At 41.7% G+C, this 24,658-nt stretch overlaps 1 protein-coding gene across 1 annotated transcript in view; it reads left to right on the top strand.

Moving 5' to 3' along the window:
- Positions 1 to 24,658, top strand: part of LOC126457490 (phenoloxidase 1-like) — a 196,304-nt gene that overhangs the window by 42,902 nt on the left and 128,744 nt on the right. The window contains exon 5 of the mRNA XM_050093790.1: positions 16,275 to 16,498. Coding sequence (XP_049949747.1) covers positions 16,275 to 16,498 — 224 coding nt within the window. The remainder of the gene's footprint in view (positions 1 to 16,274; positions 16,499 to 24,658) is intronic.

The following is a 24,658-nucleotide window of genomic DNA, read 5'->3' on the forward strand; positions in this document are numbered from 1 at the left end:
CTTAAACCAGAGGCTCAGACGATTCTGCGGAGATCTGGGGTGCAAATTTCTCGACCTCCGCTATCGGGTGGAGAAATGTAGGGTCCCCCTGAATAGGTCAGGCGTGCACTACACGCCGGAAGCGGCAACAAGGGTAGCGGAGTACGTGTGGAGTGCACATGGGGGTTTTTTAGGTTAGAGAATCCCCTCCCTAGGCCCGACAAGATGCCTCCTGAGACGCAGCAAGGTAGGAGTAGGCAAAATGCAACAGGGAATAACAATATTAATGTGCTAATAATAAACTGCAGGAGCATCTACAGAAAGATCCCAGAACTGCTCTCATTAATAAACGGTCACAACGCCCATATAATACTAGGGACAGAAAGTTGGCTGAAACCAAATGTAAATAGTAATGAAATCCTAAACTCAGATTGGAATGTATACCGCAGAGACAGGCTGGACAGTGAAGGGGGAGGCGTGTTTATAGCGATAAGAAGTGCAATAGTATTGAAGGAAATTGACGGAGATCCGAAATGTGAAATGATTTGGGTGAAGGTCACGGTTAAAGCAGGCTCAGACATGGTAATTGGATGTCTCTATAGGCCCCCTGGCTCAGCAGCTGTTGTGGCTGAGCACCTGAAGGATAATTTGGAAAATATTTTGAGTAGATTTCCCCACCATGCTATAGTTCTGGGTGGAGATTTTAATTTGCCGGATATAGACTGGGAGACTCAAACGTTCATAACGGGTGGCAGGGACAAAGAATCCAGTGAAATTTTTTTAAGTGCTTTATCTGAAAACTACCTTGAGCAGTTAAACAGAGAACCGACTCGTGGCGATAACATATTAGACCTTCTGGTGACAAACAGACCCGAACTATTTGAAAAAGTTAACGCAGAACAGGGAATCAGCGATCATAAAGCGGTTACGGCATCGATGATTTCAGCCGTAAATAGGAATATTAAAAAGGGTAGGAAGATTTTTCTGTTTAGAAAAAGTGACAAAAAGCAGATTTCAGAGTACCTGTTGGCTCAACACAAAAGTTTTGTCTCAAGTACAGATAGTGTTGAGGATCAGTGGACAAAGTTCAAAACCGTCGTACACAATACTTTAGATGAGTATGTGCCAAGCAAGATCGTAAGAGATGGAAAAGAGCCACCGTGGTTCAACAACTGAGTTAGAAAACTGCTGCGGAAGCAAAGGGAACTTCACAGCAAACATAAACATAGCCAAAGCCTTGCAGACAAACAAAAATTATGCGAAGCGAAATGTAGTGTGAGGAGGGCTATGCGAGAGGCGTTCAATGAATTTGAAAGTAAAGTTCTATGTACTGACTTGGCAGAAAATCCTAAGAAATTTTGGTCTTATGTCAAAGCGGTAGGTGGATCAAAACAAAATGTCCAGACACTCTGTGACCAAAATGGTACTGAAACAGAGGATGACAGACTAAAGGCCGAAATACTACATGTCTTTTTCCAAAGTTGTTTCACAGAGGAAGATTGCACTGTAGTTCCTTCTCTAGATTGTCGCACAGATGACAAAATGGTAGATATCGAAATAGACGACAGAGGGATAGAGAAACAATTAAAATCGCTCAAAAGAGGAAAGGCCTCTGGACCTGATGGGATACCAGTTCAATTTTACACAGAGTACGCGAAGGAACTTGCCCCCATTCTTGCAGCGGTGTACCGTAGGTCTCTAGATGAGCATAGCGTTCCAAAGGATTGGAAAAGGGCACAGGTCATCCCCGTTTTCAAGAAGGGACGTCGAGCAGATGTGCAGAACTATAGACCTATATCTCTAACGTCGATCAGTTGTAGAATTTTGGAACACGTATTGTGTTCGAGTATAATGACTTTTCTGGAGACTAGAAATCTACTCTGTAGGAATCAGCATGGGTTTCGAAGAAGACGGTCATGTGAAACCCAGCTCGCGCTATTCGTCCACGAGACTCAGAGGGCCATAGATACGGGTTCACAGGTAGATGCCGTGTTTCTTGACTTCCGCAAGGCGTTCGATACAGTTCCCCACAGTCGTTTAATGAACAAAGTAAGAGCATATGGACTATCAGACCAATTGTGTGATTGGATTGAGGAGTTCCTCGATAACAGGACGCAGTATGTCATTCTCAATGGAGAGAAGTCTTCCGAAGTAAGAGTGATTTCAGGTGTGCCGCAGGGGAGTGTCATAGGACCGTTGCTATTCACAATATACATAAATGACCTTGTGGATGACATCGGAAGTTCACTGAGGCTTTTTGCAGATGATGCTGTGGTGTATCGAGAGGTTGTAACAATGGAAAATTGTACTGAAATGCAGGATGATCTGCAGCGAATTGACGCACGGTGCAGGGAATGGCAATTGAATCTCAATGTAGACAAGTGTAATGTGCTGCGAATACACAAAAAGATAGATCCTTTATCATTTAGCTACAAAATAGCAGGTCAGCAACTGGAAGCAGTTAATACCATAAATTATCTGGGAGTACGCATTAGGAGTGATTTAAAATGGAATGATCATATAATGTTGATCGTCGGTAAAGCAGATGCCAGACTGAGATTCATTGGAAGAATCCTAAGGAAATGCAATCCGAAAACAAAGGAAGTAGGTTACAGTACGCTTGTTCGCCCACTGCTTGAATACTGCTCAGCAGTGTGGGATCCGTACCAGATAGGGTTGATAGAAGATATAGAGAAGATCCAACGGAGAGCAGCGCGCTTCGTTACAGGATCATTTAGTAATCGCGAAAGCGTTACGGAGATGATAGATAAACTCCAGTGGAAGACTCTGCAGGAGAGACGCTCAGTAGCTCGGTACGGGCTTTTGTCAAAGTTTCGAGAACATACCTTCACCGAAGAGTCAAGCAGTATATTGCTCCCTCCTACGTATATCTCGCGAAGAGACCATGAGGATAAAATCAGAGAGATTAGAGCCCGCACAGAGGCATACCAACAATCCTTCTTTCCACGAACGATACGAGAATGGAATAGAAGGGAGAACCGATAGAGGTACTCAAGGTACCCTCCGCCACACACCGTCAGGTGGCTTGCGGAGTATGGATGTAGATTTAGATGTAGAAAAAGATTTTCACACTTATAGCTTTCAGTCAATGGCCTTTGTCAACAACAGACAAACACACACACACACACACACACACACACACACACACACACACACACACACACACACACACAAACCTGCCTGAGACTGCAGCTGTGTGTGAGTTGCGTTTGCATGAGTATGTGTGTGCGTATGTGTATCTATTGTTGACAAAGGCCATTGGCCGAAAGCTTTAAATGTGAAAATCTTTTTGTTGTGCCTATCTGATGCAGCATCTCCACTATATGGTGAGCAACAACTTTTCTTTTCGTAATATTGTTACATTCCATCCTGGATTCTCCATTGTTTGATTTATGTTCAGTCTCAAATTGACATGCATGAATAAACATGCACAACTGATTAACAGTCAAGTTGGTAGTATGAGTTGTGACGGTTCACCTGCTTTCTTTCTTTCTTCGTTTTTTGTCCTCAGTGTTAACGTACTGGCTGAAAAAATAGGGGGTGGAAGTGCAGTACTGTCTACTGTAAGTGATGTAGCCGACAGGTGCACATGTGTGTTCCACAGTTGTTTCCTTTCACTTTTCACAACCCCCCTCCCCATATACACATTTAATGTGGCCAGTACACTATTGTTTAACTTTTGATAAGCCTCATTAATAGTTTTCAGTTATGTATATTTTAAAGTTTTTGAAAACTGTTTCTCCATGAGTCTCTTGGGCGCAGTCCACATATAACTCTTAAAGCTCGCTTCTGAGCAATGAACAATAGATGACCATGAATATATGTGAGTCATGGAAAATTCCTACAGATGTGTTGACAGACATCAAAAAACATGTCTAATGAATACAAGAACTAATTTTCATGGGGAAATATGTAAATTGTCCTTGCCACTTCGCTCGTCCCACTTGTGTTTTTTTCATGGAAAGATTGTAAAAATAAGATTAGAATAATCACATAAGTAGTCTTTCATTTATTATCCATGCAAATCACTGTGGCTGTGCGGTGTTGGTTTGCAACATGACATCGCTGCAGCATTGCAGGTCAGCTTGCACAAACACTTTGCCTGTACCATGCCATGTCAGCATGTGTAGTCAGAGACCAGCCATGCGTGTGCGTAAACCAGTGGTGGGGCCAAATGGTCGTGTGGCAGTAGTGGTTCCTCTACAAAGTCCCCTGGAATAGCCAATGACTGCTCGTACACGAGGTCAACAGATGAAATGCCGATTTCCTCCATGGGAGTAACTCGTAGGCTGAGCAGTACCAGGTGAAGTGCCTCTGTCACTCTCATGTCATGGCAAGTTAAGGCGACTTTTAGCGTCCTGTGGAGCCTCTCTACCATGCTGTTTGACGCTGGATGGTAGCTTGTCATTTTGTACAGCTGCACTCCACACAGTCGGGTGACGTGTGTGAACAGCATGCAGTCAAACTAGTGGCTGTGGTCAGTTGTCACGTGACTGGGGCAGCCGAAGTGGGCCACCCACGTTTCGATGAAGGCTGTGGCGACTGTCTCGGTGGTGTCGTCTGCAACCGGCATCGCTTCTGGCCAGTGTGTAAAACAGTTTACCATGGTCAGCAGGTAGTGCTTGCCATGGGACGAGGGAAGAGGACCCACGATGTCCACGTGAATGTGTGCGAAGTGCCGTGTTGCATCAGGGAACACACTGATGGGCGCATGGGTGTGTCTGCCAAACTTGGCGCACCGGCATGCAATGCAGGTGCGTGCCCACTGATGGCAGTCTTTCCACATCCTTGGCCAGACGAAACATGCGGCCACAAGGGACGTAGTGCTGTTGACACTGGGGTGTGAGAGTCCATGCACATGGTTGAAGACACTGCACCAGAATTTCTCGGGGAGAAATGGCCGCTGCATGCCTGTCCAAGTGTTGTACCAGATCTTGCGATCGGAGCCGAGCACAGGCTCCAGTTTGAGTTGTAGGCCACTGGAGGCATTTTGGCAGAGGCTATTTAGTTCGTCGTCACTTTCCTGTATGTCGGCAATGTCCTCGAAGTTCACCGGGGGAGAGATGAGAACACACAAGCCAGATAAGCAGTCGGCCATGATGTTGTCAATGCCAGAGATGTGGCAGATGTCTGTGGAGAACTGCGAGATGTACTCCAGCTGCCGGAACTGGCATGGTGAACACTTATTGCATGATCGGTTTATGGTACATGAATATAATAAAAGGATGAGCTTTGACAGACGGGCAGAAGTGTTTCACAGCCTCGAATATCGCTAGTAGCTCATGGTCACAAGTGATCCAAAGGGGTTGCAATTCCGAGAGCTTCCTGGAGAAGAAGGCGAGAGGCTGCCAGCTGCCGCCGATGCGTTGTTGTAACGCCATGTCTATAGCTTTCTGGCTGGCATCTGCTATGATGGCTAGTTCTGTGTCATGCACTGTGTGCACGAGTAGTGATGCTTCTGCAAGAGCATGTTTTGAATCGTTGAAACTTTTTTCCAGTGTGTCTGTCCAGGGAATGGGAGCCTTGCCTTTTGCTGTCAGGCCTTGTAGGGCTGCAGTCAGAGGTTCCTGGATGGGAGCAGCATTCGGTATGTGACGTCAGAAAAAATTCAGTACCCTAGGTAATGATGTACTTCTTTGTTCATCTGTGGATGAGGCATCTCCATGATTGTTCGTATGTTTTTGGGAAGTGGTTTGCAGCCGCTGGGGTTGATGAGGTGTCCGAGGAATTCTATCTCAGCGACTCCAAACACGCACCTTGCTGGATTGATGATGATTCCGGCTTCGCTGAGACGCTGAAAGTGGTTGTCAGGTGTTGGTGGTGGAGCTCCGGTGACCTTGAAAACACCAGGATGTCGTCGAGGTACGCGGAGCACCACGGTAGGCCTCATAGCACACTGTCCAGGAAACGCTGCCAAGTCTGGGGCGCATTTCGGAGTCCAAAAGTCATAATGAGGCTCTCACACAATCCGAAGGGTGTTGCTATTGTCGTTTTTGGAACATCCTCAGGCGCCACGGGGATCTGTGTGAATGTCTTCGCACAGTCGAACTTGCTGTGCATTACTGACTGCACCAGAGCGTGACTGAAGTCCTGCAGGTGTGGTACTGGGTAGTGATCTGGCACTGTTCGTGCGTTTAGCACATGGTAGTCGCCGCATTGGCACCACAGTTTGTCTTTTTTTTGAGCGAGATGCAAGGCGGAAGACCATGGACTGCTTGTTGTAGCATAGCCTTGAATTTGGACTTAGCTATGGTGAGCCAATTGGGTGCAAGGCGACATGGTTGGCTTGAGGTGGGTGGACCGGTTGTGGTTAATATGTGGTGTACCGTGGAATGTTTGACTTCTTTCAGTGTGCCAGGTGGTCGAGTCAATTCCGGAAATCGTTCTAGTATGTAGGCGTAGGGACCGGAGCACTGCACTGGTTTCACGTTGAAGAAGGCAGCCCTGTCGCCACTGTCCTGCTATCTTCAAACCGGTTGTAGAGTCGATCAGCTGGATGTTCACTGTGTTGGCTAGCAAACTGAAATGCACCAGAAAGTCCGTGGTCAGGATTGGCTCATTGACATCCGCCACAGTAAATGTCCATGTGAGTATGCAGTGCAGCCTGAGGTTCAATTCTCGGTAGTGTGTGCCATACCTTCTTATTGCGGAATTGTTAGCCACGGACAGTTACTTGGCAGATCTTTTGTCCCTGAACATAGATCACAGGTATATAGACAGGTCGAAGTGCATGTCTACTAGGTAGCTGACACTGTCATCCTGCTCTGCTATGTAGAGATGCCTCGATATGGCACTGCAGCTGGGTGCGTCTAATTCTGGCTGCAGTTGGCATTTGGGTGTGAGTATGGCAGCTGGAAGTTTGTCGATTAATTGCCAAAGTGGGCGTGGTACCAGCAGTAGCCATCGGGCATCAGTTCGGACATCAGTGACGTACTGCCAGGCTGGCTACTGTAGTTTGGGTCACGTCGTCAGAAGCTAGAACAGCTGTTGCTGCAATTCCTGCTGTGCTCTGGCGGTGAATGCACCAAACACTCAAACTCCATGGTTAGTGATGCCACCTGAGCAGCCAAGTTGCGAACTTCAGTGTGGAGCTCGGCATCCACTGCAGCGTGACCGGGGACAGTGTTTCGACGTGGGCTGACTGCTGGTGCCGGGTCTACAGTGGCACAGGCTGCAGAGGTGGCAGCGTTTGGCACCGTTGTGAGTGCATTGAGGACTCTGTCGGCCAGGTACACTACGCCATCCAACTCCAACTTGGGCTGGGCCACAATCACTGCTTGTACTTGCGTTGGCAGGCTGCACACCCCAGTGGTGCGTAATAGTGAATCCAGGACCGTACCAAGCTGTGCCAGGTCCCGGAGATGGCGCAGGGACTGCGAGGGCCTCCTGTCACCACATTCTTGATGTTGCATCAGCTGATGCACTCGTTGCTCCTGTGATGCTGAAATATGGTGGATTTGACTGTCCTTCAGCCGCTTATAAGAGGACTGTGTTGGTGGGGCGGTGATAATGTCTTGCACTTTGGCAACGACGTTCTGGTCAAGCTGGTTTACGATGTGGCCGAATTTCGTGAGCTCACACGTCACATTGTAGCTATAGAACATTGCCTCCACTTGGCTTAACCTCACCAACAGATCATGTGGCCAGAATGACAGCAGCCTAATTAACAATTGTCCCATGTTTGTTGTAGGGTTTGCCAGTTCGAAGGTGGCATGCTCGTGTGAATTTTCGAGGGTTGGCTCCTTGTGGGCTGTTTGTGCCCATATCTCAGCCTGCAGTGGCCAGTTGCACCTTAGCAGGTTCTGGACTGTCCTTTCCAGCTCCTCTGCAGTTATCATCTTTTTAGTTTGTGTTCACACATGACTGTCCCCCCCAGCCCCCCCCCCCCCCCCAAAAAAAAAAAAAAAAAAAAAAAAAATCATCATTGCATGAGGTCGTAAGCTTAGATAAGCAGTTCATGGCATGGTAAACGGTAAAAAGAAATGTTTGTCACCACGCATTGGCCTTTATATCACGTCTGGTTACCAGTGTGGGGGGATTGCTCATAATTTGCTTACGATTATTTGTGCGATGAGCCAACCCTGTAGTCATGCCCATGCACTCTGCTCAGAGGAGGCCAAGGTGACTGAATACAAATGAAACGCTGGTGTGAGGCAAACATGTCTATTAAAATGATTGAGACGCATGCAATCGAGCCTGATATAGTCCATCGCCGACTGTGTGACCGTGGTTGATGACTGAAGGTGGAGCGGTGCGCGATCTGGATGGTTTACACTCCTCAAGACATTATGTAGCAGTCTTCTCGTGGGCAAGTCTCTGTACAGCTGGCTTCCAGCACTATCCATGGAGTGTGGAGTTTTTCGCGAGTTAGGCAGAAGCAGCTACATAGACAGATGGGCCGGCTTCTCCATGTGCACATGTGGGGAGCCCACGATCGCTTGACACACGTGCTTTGCAGCAAGGCAGGACAGCTCTTCCCATGATGCGTCCAGTGTGTTCCGATGCCTGGCTTGCACTGATTCTCACTTTGTCTTCACACGTCTGGAGCACACTGCGCCGTTCCCAGGATTTCAGCTAACGGTAAATCTGTGCGGCTGTGTCGGCTGTGATAGTAGTTCTAGCATTCGCGTGGCTTTGTGGCGGGCCACCACAATATTGTCTGCAAGACCATTGATATACAACATGAACAGCAAGGGTGCCAACACACTTCCCTGGGGGACACTAGAAGTTACTCCTACCCCTGACAATGACTCTCAATCCAAGATAACATGCTGAGACCTCCATACCAAAGTCCTCAATCCAGTCACAAATTTCACTTGATACCCCATATGAGCATACTTTTGACAGTAAATGCAGAGGTGGTACCGAGTCAAATGCTTTTCAGAAATCAAGAAATAATGCACCTATCTAATTGCCTTGATCCAAAGCTTACAGTATGTCATGTCAGAAAGGTGTGAGTTGGGTTTCACATGATAGATGTTTTCAGAATCCATGCTGATTGGCACTGACGAGATCAATGTGTTGTATGTACCTCATTTGTTTGAGCTCAGAATATGGTCTAAGATTCTACAACAAATTGATGTCAAGGACATTGGATGGAAGTGTTGTTGATCACTTCTCCTATCATTCTTGTAGATGAGTGTGAATTGTGTATTTTTCTGAGAACTGGGCATAGTTTTTTGTTCAAGGGGTCTATGATAGATTATAGTTACAAGAGGGGCTAACTTGCTGCAAATTCAGCATAGAATCTGACTGGGATTCCATTGGACCCTGGAGCTTTGTTCAACTTTAACAATTTCAGCTGTTTCCCAACACCATTCACACTAATACTTATTTCATTCATTTTTTCAGTTGTACAAGGATTAAATTGGGGCAGTTCTGCTCTTTGGTGCCACTGACAGCCTTTGCATATGACCACAATTTCTTTGGGTTTTGTCAAATATCATTTGACAATATTCTGCTACAATCACTAAAAGCATCACGCATTGCTCCCTTGACAACCAAATGTGTTTCATTCAATATCTCTCTATCTATAGGCATATGCTTTGTTTTACATCTATTATGCAGTAATCCTTGTTTCTTCAGAAGTTTCTTTACAGTCACTGTACACCATGGAGGGTCCTTCCTGTTATGAACTGTTCTGCTGGATACATACCTATCCTGTGCATGGCCAACTATTCTTTTAAACTTGAGGCATAGTTTCTCTACACAATCCTGCTCTGTGCTGAAAGTTTCAGTTTCCTCATTGAGGTATGACATTACTGATTTTTTATCTAGTTTACTGAATGTAATCTTTCTGCTTGTTTCAGTTGACCTTTGTACTTTGGTAATCATTGTTGCCACAACCAGCTTGTGATCATTAATAGCTGTTTCGATATGGGCATCCTCGAAGAGGTCAGGGCTATTTGTTGCCATTAGTTCCAATATATCTTCATCATTAGTGATGTTCTGAACTGAAATGTATGGGTCATCTGGGCAGAATGGCTCCCACACATTGTTAGGTTCATGTGTTCCGAGATGGGCGGAGGAACTATAAAGTGTCTAGAATCCAAAAATAGTAAGTAAGAGATTTAAAACAAGATACTGAATAATATTTATTGTAACCTGAATTGCTGGATCTTAGAAGGAAAAAAAATTACAACATTAGTTTATCAAGTTTAGGCTCAAATCTAGTATATTATAGTCAGTTGCCACACTGCAGGTTTTCATAAAACTGCCTGTATTTTGGTTCCATATATTTCGTCATGTCCAATAGATCCCTTTTCTTCTCCTTATGAACTTTCAGTGTCCCGTTATAGAGCAACTGGAATTCAGAAGGCAATGGACAATTTTTTACTTGATGTTCACAACCATGCTTTACAATACAATGTCTTTCCCATGGGCGAAGCACATTGTGGGTATGGCGCACGCTTAAACCTCGAGGATCATCACTACACAGCTTCAACCAAAGTACATCGGTAATTTTCAAAGCTAGTGGCTTCTTCAAAAACAACTCATTGGATCCTATGTCCTTGAAGACTTCCACCATCATCTCGTGAATGGTCAGTTTTGAAGGATCGACAAAGGCCTCAGCAATGACATGCTTCCATTCTGAAGGAACCATAACTTTTGACACTTTCTTTCTTTTCTCGATGACTGCAAAATCTCTGTCACAAGGTAGGAAACTGTGACCCAAACATAAAAACTTCTGATGTATTTCTGTAAAATACTTGGAGCTGATCAGATAGAAATAAAGTGCTAAAACTCTCCAGTTGTTGTTCTGCCTGACACAGCGGTCACATCAAACAATCAGTTTTCGTTCCATACCTTCTTCAAGTGTATCATAATTGTGCGTCACAAATTTAAGCAGACAGGAAACTATCTCGGCTGAACCTCTCCTTGTGGTGGATTCACCCCACAAATTTACGGTGATGTTTCCAGTACCAATGTCATGAATCGTGAACTTATACAATGACAGCTGTCTCTGGTAGAATACCATGGAATGAGTCGATGTAGGACAAAGTAAAACCTGTGGTGGGTCAACACACATAACATGTATATTGTTATTCCTCTTAGCCATTTCTGTATCGTTTTTTAGGTCTTTGTATGCTTGGTCTGCCCTTGAATGATGCAACTGACTCTCAATTTCGATCTTGTGCAGTTCTGTTTCATCTGAAGCTGCAATCACTTTGTTAAACAACAAATCACACAGTCTGCTAGTATCTGATCTAGGTGTTTTGAAACACAGATTAAAATCTGTTTGAAACACACTTTGATAGTATGACCTGCTTATTGACTTATCAGGAAACTTTTTGGTAAACAACCGATACATTCTACAGAGGTTAGATCGGGGTGCAGACATTCTTTTGACGATTTATTCCTGCTGTAATGGCTCATCTGCTTTGGGAAACTCGATATGTGTTGCCGAATAAGGGCCCTGTCGTCATTTGATATGGCCTGTGGCCTGTTGCAATGTTTTCCTCTACTGTCTTTAGGAGTGGTTATTCCACCTTTTACTTTACGTAGCTGGGTGATGGAGAATATGTCAAGCAATGTTTTTTGACACACTTATTTTGAGTAAACTTTATATTTGAAAGTAGCTTGTTTCCGTGAAGTATCGTCTGTCTTACCTCTCTTGCGCCTGGCTGGCACGCCTATTTCCTTGGATTTTATTAAGTGTATGGACTGCTCATCGTATGTTATGGCATGATATTCTTTGTACAGCTTTAACTTCATTTCCAGGTTTATGTCCTTGCATCCTTCTTTTGAGCACACTTCTGCATTGCATACATGATCCTGATTCATGAAAACAATCACTATTACTACCTAATAATCAACTAGATTATCAAATTTCACATTCTCTTTTAATAATATAGCATTACTCAGACTGAGTATTCTATTTTTTCGCCAATGATAACTACATAACTGTAGTTAATTTCATTCACGTTACATACTTTTACAGTAATGTTTTCAGAAGATACACATAACATGTCATTAGAGCCATGTACTGTACAGGGCACATCGCCGCTTTACAGGACACATATACTTCTCTAAAGACATACACCTTTTTACAAAACCCATACAGCATTATTCCACTCACCTGTGTTGGAAGCTGTTTCATAGGAACTACCTTCCCTTTTCATGATTTATGTTCTAGTTCAGCATCACGAAGCCTTTTCCTCTTAATATCCTGCCAACTACCAATGTTAATTTTCCTTTTCTGTGCATCATTTGCACGTTTCAAACCACTTGTGGTAAGCATCACCTTGCTGCACTCCGCCATTCTTGTAACATACATCATTGTTCGTGCAAAGGCACGAACACTGTGCGTGTCTCATCGCTATTTAGTGCTGCCCTCGGACGGTGAACATGTCAATTATAACAGTAGGCGATGCAGACTGCCGTATACAGCATTATTACATGAGATTCTACGAAATGTCAAAATGTGCCCTACAGCATTATTCATGCGCATGCTTTAATTAACTTATGTGTGGTAATTGGTGTTGAGAAAGGTACAAAGTAACAAATCTTTTTTACATTGTTAAATAACTTTTTTTTGTAGAAGTGTATAAACATCTTACACTTTGAGCTCAACATCTCACTCATTATGGAAGGCTGCTGATTCAATTTTTCAGGCAAGCAAATGGTAAATTGGGGTAAATACAATGGTTACCAAACATCATTGTCATAGTCCTTAACTCAGCTAACAGTGTGTGTATAATCTGTGAAGTGGCTGATGTTGAGAAATGAATGGTATTGTTGGTGTTAAGAAATATACAAAGTAAGAAATATTTTTTACATTGTTAAACAGCTCTTTGGCAAAAATTTGTAAGCAAAACAATGTTGTGCACTAGGAGACTCTACTCCTCATTCAGTCATCCTGATTTAGGTTGTCTAATGTTTCCCTAAATTTCTTAAGGCAAATGACTGGATGGTTACCAGTATAAGGCCACAGCTGACTGTCTGGTCCATTATTGCCAAACTGAAGTCCTAAGTATATTAATGATGGTGTATATGCATTACATTTTCTTGTGAAATAATACCACAACCTGTATAATATCCATGTAAAAGAGGTACCATAAACAGGGGTGTATAGGGATACAAGGGTGAGTAGGTACATCAGCTCATGAAAAAGTTTTATTTGTCACTAATTCAATGTGAAATTATGCGACTGTAGTGATATCTGGCATCTGGAACACATTATGAATTTGTTCCTTGTTTACTATAATCCTTAAATCATTTCAGAAGTTGGCAACCACGTCCAAACTCATCAGCTGTTTCTGTTGTAGTTTTTTGGTGATAAAACTTGTGCTGTACAAGTGTGAAATAATTTCAAAAGTTTCCAGGTAAATACTACTATATATAAGACACATAATAAGAGATTTATGCTACAATTGTGTTTTTATAGACACTATAAAATTGTTTTCTCTTATGCTGTAGTTTTGTTTTACATTCAGTGATGAATAGGGGGAGGATGGTTAGGAGGTATCAGTCTGATCCTAGAGGTTGTCACCACAAACATGCTGCACAAGCCATTAGAAAAGGGATGTCACTCCAAAATGCTTCAAACAAATTAAAAATTTCAAAATCTGCATTGAAAAGGTACAGCAAAATGTCTAATGAGAAAACTAGAAACAGGAAAAAAAAGGAAGCCAAACAGTCTTTGGAGTACCTACTGCAGTGATGATCAGAAAATGTGTTGATGCTTGTGCAAAATGGGGATATCCACTAAGCACCTTTGACTTACTATGTTTTGTGAAGTAGCATTTGAACAAAGAAGGAAGAGTAATGAAACAATTTCAAAGCCATCTTCCAGGTCCCGACTGGGTGCTGTGTTTCATCAATAGACATAAAGATAATGCTCCACAAATATGACAATATGTATCCCAAAGCAGGGCTAAAGTTAACTCACAGGATATTGTTAATTATTTTGAAGAGTTGAAAATAACTCTTGATGGTGTTCCCCCAAAGCAAATATTAAATTATGAAGAGATGAATATGGTGGCTGACCCTGGAAGGAGAAAACTTCTGTACAAAAGAGGCTGCAAATACCCTGACAGGTTTATGATTCAAACAAAATCCAATGTATGTGTTACGTTTGCTGCTACTGGCAATGACACACAACTGCCATCTCACATAATATACAAAGCAAAACACCTATATGATCTATGGAGTGAAGGTGTTCCTGCTGGGGTAAGATTCAACAGAAGTAAATCAGGTTGGATGGAGGGCAGCTGTTTTGTAGATTGGTTTAAGTCTATAATGATACCTTATTTTCATTGCTTTGAGGGAATAAAAGACATTATCTGTGAAAACTTGAGCTCTCATCTGTCTCCAGCTCTCATAGACTGGTGTGAAAAAAATGTCTATGTGTGTGTTTTATTACTACTGAACGCAGCACACATTACACAACCTCTAGATGTTGCAATGGTGGAAGGCCATTGAAACAGGTTTGGCAAGAGATACTGGAGAACTGGAAGAACAGATCTAACAACAGATATTCAGAGATTGATATGAAGTACTTTGCTTGCCTTTTGGAACAAGCCCTTGACAAGTCGTCACCAACCATGAAGAAAAACAGTTGATTGGGTTGCAATTTATGTTTTCAATGAGGATCAAGTTCTTGAAATGTTACCATCTGAAAAAAAATAGGGGAAGACAAATCTGTTAATAACAACCTGGTTGATTTCTTAAAGAACCAAGGGTAGCCTGATGATAATTTGAAAAAACTAGGGGAAAAAGGAAACTGAATGTACCAACTGGCAGGAGTTTCCATGCACATGACTTTGCAAACTCAGTGGATGAATCAGAAGATGAAGATGAAGATAGTGATGGTACAACAACAGTGACCACAGATTTGAAGAAAGAGAAGACTCCTCAACTAATCAGAATGGAGAAGAACAATCTACTGATCATGTTTTACATGTCAGGGAATAGGAAAAGTGAAATTTGAGAGACTTAAGGGAGATACAAAATACTTTATTGGGAGAATTACCAAAGTTGTGCTTGAAGGAGGAGATATGTGACATCAGTTTTGAGACAAACCTCCACAGATGATACTGTTTATGTTTTCCCAAATGTAGAAGATATATCTGAATTTGATTTCGTTCATCTGATTCAAGTCACGAAAGAACCATTAGTAAGATGAAGCAGACTTATGTTTGAATGGTTTTTTTATATTATACAGGTTAATTTGTATTTTACAGTCTGCCCCTGGAAGCTGAGTGGTCAGTGCGACGGACTGTCGATCCTAAGGGCCCAGGTTCGATTCCCGGCTGGGTCGGAGATTTTCTCTGCTCAGGGACTGGGTGTTGTGTTGTCCTAATCATCATCATTTCATCCCCATTGACGCGCAAGTCGCCGAAGTGGCGTCAAATCGAAAGACTTGCACCACGCGAGTGGTCTACCCGACGGGAGGCCCTCATCACACGCCCATCTACCCCATCTTGTATTTTACAGAAGCATTTTTGTATCCCTATTGACCCAAATGCCTTTTACAATATGATTCTGTGTTTATATTTATGATAGTTCCTATTGATTCCATTCATGAGGTTAACAGGAAGATTTTTTAATTGCAAATTAGTACAACTTATATTCAGCTATACCAAATATACTTGGTTTCTAGGATTACCATCTTCCTCTGGAATGAGTAAAAGATCTGTTGTAGTTTTTATTTCTGGATTTATTATTTAAAACCCTTAAAATCTGTCCCTATTTACCCCTGGTTATGATGCACAAATGAATGAAACTACTACTACTACTTCTGCTCAGAAATAATGTTCATAAAATTTAAATTCTTATTTTAATAATTTCTAGAACAATTGGGAGCCTGGATCAGACAAGAATGAATCATGTACAAATGAAACTTTAAGAGTTGATTGTGCTAATAATCCATGAAACCTCAAAGGAAAATCATAGGAAATGAAACTAAAAACAGGCAATTTGATAAAGATTGTATAATATTCATTTTGGAAAAGAAGTAACTTCTGATATGGTTTTCAGTTTGTTTGAGTCCTACAGTGAATGTATCAACATTACTATCAGTTTGGATATGCACAGCATGACAGCAATTTTATATTCTTACTGTCAAGGCATATCCACTGTCCATGTGATTATGTATTAATTTATTGTAGTCTTAGTTTTTTCTACTGTTAAGTAATGAAAAGGATAGTGAAACAATTTTGAACATTATAAATAACTGATAATTAGTATATGACTCTGGGGTATTAGCTCTGCAAATAACAAATGTTATTATGATATTTTATTTTTATTTTCTTGTGTGAATTTTGTTCCAGGACTAGAGACAATTGACGATTTCACATCAGCTTCTGTTTACTGCAGAGAGAGAATCAATCCTAATCTCTATGTGTATGCAGTAGCAGTAGCTTTGTTTCACAGACCAGATACACAAAACTGGCCTCCTCCATCCATAGCAGAGATATTTCCTGACAAATTCCTAGAGAGAGGAACTTTTTTAAAAGCTAGACAAGAAGCAAATATTGCACCAGCAGAATCAAGAGTGAGTGTTGTTCTCATTCATCACATGTTTTATGAATTGTTACACAAAATTGTAACTTTACTTACTGAACTAAAGCTACCATCTATTCAATAACTGTAGTAAATAAAAACTTGTACAAAATGACTTTTCAGGTTATTCATCATACAATGCAACCAACAAATTAAGAACAGAATATTTGCAATATAGATAATAATAAAGTATCAGGTATCCATTGCCCAAGGCTACTTCTTTTCTTTAGACAGATAACTTGTTGCATAGCTAATGGAGAGGGAAAATATATTTCCTGACTGCTGTCTAATGACAGATTACCTAAGTGGAAACAATTTCCTGGCTGCAAAGGGTGACTTCACTAATAGGAGGGGGAGAGTTTTAAGTACATTTCAGTCATGATTAAGGGAAGCATGAAGGGTGAATCCCAGTATCAAAGCTAGATGTTTGTGTGATGCAGCAATTAATATTAACAATGTAGCAATATTTATGGACTGCCTTGTGGGGTATAAGTGTGAATTGGTTATTCACCAATCTGCATTGTAGACAGCATGGTGATTCAAGTTTATGGTACACTTGATCATATGTATTACAGGAGACGCAAAGGCTGACTGATTGTCAAATGACAGTATAGACTGGAGACCTGATGGAACGATTGGTCTGTGAAGCGAAGTGGTCAAGTTCATGCCAAGGTTAGAGTTTCAGAAGCAATCAGATCTTGACTGTGACTGCTGTCAGCTTAGTTGTGCTGAGGATTAGCAATGTTTCCCTGTATCATCAAATTCTTTGGGTTCAGGCAGGCTAGCAAATCATGAGTAGTTTTGTTGGAGGCTCTTCTGCTACATTTACTTTCTGGAATATTGGTATTCGGTCACAGGTGAAAGGAAGTAGAGGAGAGAGTGTGAATGGAAGAGGAAATATGGAAAAATAGTGGACTCACAGAGGTGAGAGCACAGAAGAAAATGGAGAGACCTCTATTCCAAATGGACCCAGACAGATACTGGAAATTGTTGATGTAAATACTGTAAGAATAGAATCTTGTTTCCAGTTAAAATTGTGTGTCGCTATGTTACTAACAGGAGCTCTCATCAATTCTTCTTCTGGTTCATTAGGACCCTTCAGGATCACTTGTGGCTTGTTTAGCACATCTTCTTTCTTCCCAGTACCTCTTCATTCTTTCACTTCTTCTGTTTCTTTCTTCTTCTATTAAGACAACTTTGATTTTAGTGTCCGGCTACCTGTGACCATCCACCAACTCCTTATACTTCTCCCTGTCTTGTACTATTGCCTGCAGATTCCTTTCTTTTATTCCTATGACCTTCCAGTCATCTCTGACTTCCTTCACCTAGTTGTTTCCCATATGACATGTTGCATTCCATATCTTCTTAGTCAACCTCTTCTAACCCACCCTCATGATGTGCCCAGCAAATCGTAACCTCCTCTTCTGTATCTCTCTTGATATTGGTTGAATATTTTCATACGGTTCCTGTTGTGTTCTGTGTATCCAGATATCCCCATGTTTTTTGGTTCCCTATATGTCTCTCAGAATTTTTTGGTCCCCCTTCTCCAGCTGCATACAAGCTCTCTTGCTGAGTGTGATCATTTCTGATGCATACAGAGCAGCATTTCTTACAGTTGCTGTGTAATGTCACAATTTGACATTCCGTGACCGATTTTTCTTGCCATATGTTGTTTTCGCCACATACTGAAGCTTCTGCAAAAGCTGCGCCCTGTCTTCTGCCCTACTGTTGCTCTGTATGCCATCAGTTATCTTCTCCCCCAAATGGCAAAAACTGTTGACTTTCTCAACCACTTGGCCACCTATCTTCCAGTCAGACTCGGTGTTCAATGTCTTGCTCTTCTTATATGCAAACTTCAGTCAGACCTTTTCTGCTGCTTTGGCTAGATTTTTTAGTGCTGTCTTTGCCTCTTCTTTCGTCTCATTTAAGAGTGCCATGTCATCTGTTGCATTATGTTTGACCTTTTCCCATATTTGCACGCCTTTGATCTTCATGTTACTATTTAGTTGTCTCCACTGTCTCACCAGTTCGTCCAAAACCAGGTTAAATAAAATTGATGACAGTCTGTCCCCTTGCTTTTATTGTGCTTTTATTTCAAAGCTGTCTGACAACATACTGCGATGCCTAATTCTGGCAGGAGTGTTGCTTAATGTTTCCTTTATTAATTCATGTGTTGTAGCATCCAGTCCTCCATCTTCTAACACATCAGGCAGAGTACTTCTGTCAACTGAATCATAGAACTTTTGAAAGCCCACAAATGTCACTATTGTTTTTTTTCCTTTCCTGTGTCTGTGTTCTAGTATCCTTTTTATTCCAAATATTTGTACAGTTCCTCCCTTTTTTAAAGACACACTGGTACTATCCTATTGTCAGCCCCAGTTGTTCTTCAACTCTGTTCAGCAAGATTCTTGACAAAACCTTCTACCCTATGTTTAAGAGAGTACTTTCTTGTCCCCTTTCTTTTATGGTGGTATTATAATGGCTTCTTTTCAGTCTACAGGTATCTTCTTACTTCTCCAGATACCAATTATTATATTGTACATACTTCTTTCCATTTCAGGCCCACCCCACTTGATCTCTTCAGCACAGATACTGTCATTGCCTGATGCCTTGCTTTTTTTTGAGGTTTTTAACTGCCTCTGCTACTTCTGTCCTGATGGGTACATTGTCTAGACTATCCTGACTTTTGTTCCTAGAGTGTAAGTGTGTCCCCTTTACTGTTGGTGCTTCTGCATTCAGCAGATCCCTAAAATACCTAGCCATTTCCTCACACACCTCTGTCTTGCCAATTTTTATTGTGCCATTTTGTCCTATTATGAAGGGTTCTTTTGCCTTGAAACCTTTAATTCTGCTTGTCATTTCCTTGCAAAAGATACATGATTTGTGTTTCTTGAAGACTGTATTTGCTTCTTCAAGTTTCTAATTCCATCTACTTCTCTTGTCATTTCTGATCGTTTCGCTAGCAATTTTTCTCACATTCTGGAATTTTGGCCAGTCTTCTTGCTTTTTACAGGACTGCCATTTCATCCATGCTTTCTTTCTGGTATTGACTGCATTCTCACATTCATCTGTCAGCCACTCATGCTTCCTTTTCTTATTGTTAGTGGCCAGTTGCATTACCTCTTCTTCCATCATATCTCTCACTCTATTCCAATCACTCTGAACAACCATTCTGTTTGCATACTCTGTTCTGTGTTTCTTCAGAAGATCTATGTTGATTCTGTTGTTATTTATGGTCCTACATTTCCTTGCTCTGTTGGGTATTCATTTGCATTTTATTTTGACAAGGTAGTGATCTGATTCCATCCTGCTATTTTTCCTCACTTTCATGTAGATAATCTCTATGTGATTCCTGTCATGGATTGCTACATGGTCTACCTGTTTTTCCCCAATCCTGTTTCCAGGGCTGACCCACGTTGTTTTCTTGCTTGCCTTAGCTTTGTAATGGGTGGTCATTATTCTCATCTTGTGTCTCCTACACAGGTCCACTAATCTCTCACGATTCTTGTTTGTTCTCTTGTGGGCTGAATAATCTCCCACAGGGCCTCTAAACTTCCTTTCCATGCCTATTTGTGCATTAAAACCTCCTAGCAAACTAGTGATACCTCTTTTGTCAACATCTGTCACTACCTTATCCAAAGTGGACCACAAATGTTAAGTTCCTGCTTTGACTTTTTTGTTCTTATCGTTTGTTGATGCATGTGCATTTACTATTGTATAGGTTTTGTTTCCTATATTCACCGTCAGATATGACAGTGTCTCATTTATGCCCTTCCACTCAGTGATACTATCCAGGTATCTACAATCTACTACAAAGGCTATGCAAATATAAAAGGTTGCTTTGCCCCCCCCCCCCCCCCCACCCCCCTCCTCAAACCAGGTTTCCCTTTCCCTTTCATCCTTTATATTTAGTTAAAGAGATAATTTGTGTTTTAATAGTTAAATGTGACTTTAATTTTTTCTGTGGATCTGTGATTATGTAAATATTTACTTTATGAATGATGGGAGCTTGCTGAGACCTTTTAACCAAAATATGGGAAACCACTCTCAATCCAAGACTAGGAGACAAGGTCTAAATGTAAATTATGTCTGTATTATACTGTGGCAGTGTAGATCAAATTTCAACTAATAATAATGATGTCGTGTGACACAACGACCTGGCACAAGTCTTTCAATTGGGTGCCACTTCAGCAACTTGTGTGTCCCTGAGCCAATGGCATCTGGAGTTCCCAGGGAGTTATCTGTGCTAGCACTTAATGGGTCCAACAGTATTATTGTTGACAAATGTTATTATCTTATAAATGTGTTTGGTAGTCAGTTAAGAATTCAAAAATCTTTGAAAGAACCCTTTAAGATGACATGTTATTTATTTTATATGATATTTTTATTCTTTATTTTTTTATTAACTAAACACTTTACTCATATTAACTGTATTACTCTAAAAGATGATTCTGCAGGCCAGTGGACAGTGGAAGTAATCAAAGTAAAATATTACTCTTGTCTTCAAGTTATTCAATGTAAAGAAATATGGTAATGACTCCATTTCAGTGTTCACATCACTCACACTGTTGATGGGTGTACAATGTTGGCAACACTGGTTTCAACCCAGTCACTGAAGTTCAGCAATGTTGGGCCTAGCCAGTATTTGCATGGGTGACCATCTGAGGAAAACCAGGTGGTTGGTTTTAAGGATGCACAAGTCACTCAAGTGGCATTCAGTTGAAACACTTACAGCAAACAGTCATGCCACATGGCTTTTTTTATCATTCACATTACCGGTACATGTTTTACTAAGATTTGGCAATGATGGTAATAAACATGATCATATCACGTATTCATGTACACTGAAAGGCTTTCATATGCAGCATTCCTTAGGTTGGCAGTGTGAAATGTTAGCCAGTGATTCTTGGGACTTTCAGGAACAGGATCTTACACAACAAATATAAGAAATCACGGCAGAACTTGGACAGCTTCCTTGTCAAATATAGAGGAATACATGTTGAGACAGAAAAATTAACCATATGATTGCCTGGTAGGCTCTGCAAAAGCAGCTACTTTATCCATATCCCTTACATTATGTGCAAGGTCTCAGGAGAGAAGATTGTCTTGCCATATTATGACTCTGTTGATGACTTCTGAGACAGAGTGCTGAAGACCCACAGTTCCCAGCTAACATGTTATTTACAGATGGGTAAAATAATAATTAACCTTAATATTCATAAATGAGCAGATGCAAATTCTTCAGGAATCATAAATGCAAGGCACTACATTAGCTTTAGGGTCAATTTATGGTCAGTAATTTGTGTTACAGATTTTCAGGACTATATCTTTTGTACTTTTAGTCAACACATCAACAGATTCAGCCTATCAACAATTTCTGAATGATAAATTATCTGTGCTAATGGAGAATGTGACCCCTACAGAAAAACAGTTGGTGTAGGTTACACACAGTGGGGCACTACCCAATTACTATGCTATGTACTACAAAGTCTTACACAAATGCTTAATTAGTCATGAGTTGATGGGTTGGAGTGAGGAGTGGGGGAGTTGTACTACAGCATGGCCTCTCTGCTCAACTGACTTGAATTGACTGTAATTCTGAATATGGAGGTTTTTAGAAGTGCTGATGTATGCCACATCCATTGACAACACAAACATTACAGGAGTGGATGTCACAAACATGGGACTAATGATGAGGACAGCTAGGTGAATTTACATATGTTCATAAAGGTTGTGTGAAATTGAGTGTTAACTACCTGGAACACACCCTGCAGTCTTAACAGATAAATGGCTATCATAGGACAGCCCAACAAATATTTGTGGACCTGTTTAAAGGATTTTTAATTTTGACTAATAGTATTTCCTAGAACAATACAGGACACTTTTTAAAAACATTCTGTGCTTCTAAGCATAATACATGCTATCTACTCCAACAAGAGTGTCAGAAAGAGGAATACTGACTTCCTAAACATAACAACTGTTGAATATGCAAAAGAAGGAAAGAACTCAGCTTGGCTGTATGGGAAATGTGTTTCTCACTGTCTTGCTACACATGTGCTCAAATTGTCTCATGGGCTAGCACATGCAGGACTGGGTCTGCAGAAAGGAATAATAGGACACAGAAACATTCTCACAGTTCCTTTATTGGAACTGGACACAACTACATGTAACATAAAATAGGACTACATAAGCTAACGTACTAACTTAAGCTGTCCCAGAGAAAGCACTATTCTTTTCTTGTCAACACTACTATTCACGTGCACAGATCTGGCGTGTATACCAAAGTGAAACTAAATACTAGGTTGAAGGTGTCCGTATCATTTAATATTCATGATTACAGGGGCACTGTCTATATTTGGCTTAGAGATGGCAGATAGCAAACCGTGAATAAGTCATTGTGGGGGGTACACAGTGGGTGCTCACAGTTTGAGGCATGAACACTATTTATCACACAAGACCCTATCGTCAAGCCTCTAAGTAATCTGTAGTTTGCAAATATGTACGTGGCAGTCTCTATAAGTTAGACAAATGTGTCAGCACATAGTTATAACAAGCTGGACACACACAGTGTATTGTGACAACAAAAACCGTCATGCACTCATAATACAAAAGTGACAAAGGATGAATTTTCTATAATCTTAACCATGCGTGACAGAAACAGTGCAATTAAATACTCTCACTATAGTAGTGAGGGAAATGGCATGCTATCTGTGGGGGTACTGTTACACATTAACACCTTAACATACACGAGACATAAAGGAAACTGGCAGGCCATGTATGAATTTACTTTACAATAATTACTGTGGAGCAAGGCAATGTATTTAAATTCTTCCTGTACCATGGAGAAGGAACTGAATGGTTATTGCTGAGAAGACAGTGAACATGTGCACTTGTTCGATAATCTGCATAGCAAGAGTGATGCAGTCCATCAAGCCATAGACATTAATACAAGGTATTCCGTGTGGTGGATGTAGTAAGCAGTGAAAATGAAGCTCCTTTGCAGTGCATAGGGATCAATTGTAAAACTTGGCTTTTATCAAGAGTAAATAAAACACCCTGCCACAAGCTCTCAATAAGGCTTGCAGATGGCAGCAATTACAGTTTGGCCAAAATATGTGGTACTGACTTACCAGCATTGTATTCACTTAACTCATACCTATCTGGAACACTGGTATGGCAAGGCATTAAATGTTAATTATTCTAATACAAAACACTCCAGAATTAAAGCTCAGAAAAACATTATCTTGCTTAAAGGAATATGTGAGTCACTTGGTGTTGGCATGGGAAATGATGCTCAGGGAGCACTTTCTGCAGCGTAGCTTTCTGGGAAAACCACTGAGCTGCAGCAAGGAAGTGCATGGTGGAGAGAGACTCCATTTCTTGGGTTTGCTTTTGCTGATGACCTGATTTGGCATTCTGCAATGTGTCATCTACTGTCGACATCTGCTGAAGCACGGTAGTGGGTGCATATGTACTGTATTGTGTCAACACACAGTTCCCTCCAGTAAGAAGGAGACGGTGTGTGTGTGTGTGTGTGTGTGTGTGTGTGTGTGTGTGTGTGTGTGTGTGTGTGTGTGTTTGTGTGTGTTTGTGCATGTGCGTGTGTTTGTTTGTTAGCAATGGAGGCAGTGATGTGGTGATTACACATGCTGCAGCCCTCGCTCTGGGGAGCAGCAATATGTTGACGAGGGCCTGCATCATCTTCAGCAGTGAAAGCAGAGGTGGGATGACACCTATGGTCTCTGTGGTCGACAGTAGCATGGATTCAGTGGACCAGCATGTGCTGCAGTTACTGGCATGTGATGATGTGTGTGGCAGGCCAGGTGATGTTCCACGATGAGCCTGGGGCAATGGTGATGACACCGCACACACCACCAGTCAGTGCGGCAGGGCAGTGTTGCACTGCCATCTGTTGGTGCAGTGCAGCATAGTGTGATGTGGAAGTGGGGTTTGGCAGGAGTAGCAGTAATGTACCAGGGAATGGGCAGGTAGTATATGGTCGAGGCACATAGTGTGCCCCCTACGGATGGTATACTATGTAGTGTGTTATGTTGGTTCTTAGGTCTCTGTTGTTAGCACCCTGTGTTGGTAGGCTGAATCATGTATCACTATGGTTGTGTGCACCAGTGTTGTGGTTGTGCTGACTGATCCC

This window comes from Schistocerca serialis, chromosome 2, assembly GCF_023864345.2.
Source record: "Schistocerca serialis cubense isolate TAMUIC-IGC-003099 chromosome 2, iqSchSeri2.2, whole genome shotgun sequence".
In the NCBI taxonomy this organism is placed as follows: domain Eukaryota; kingdom Metazoa; phylum Arthropoda; class Insecta; order Orthoptera; family Acrididae; genus Schistocerca; species Schistocerca serialis.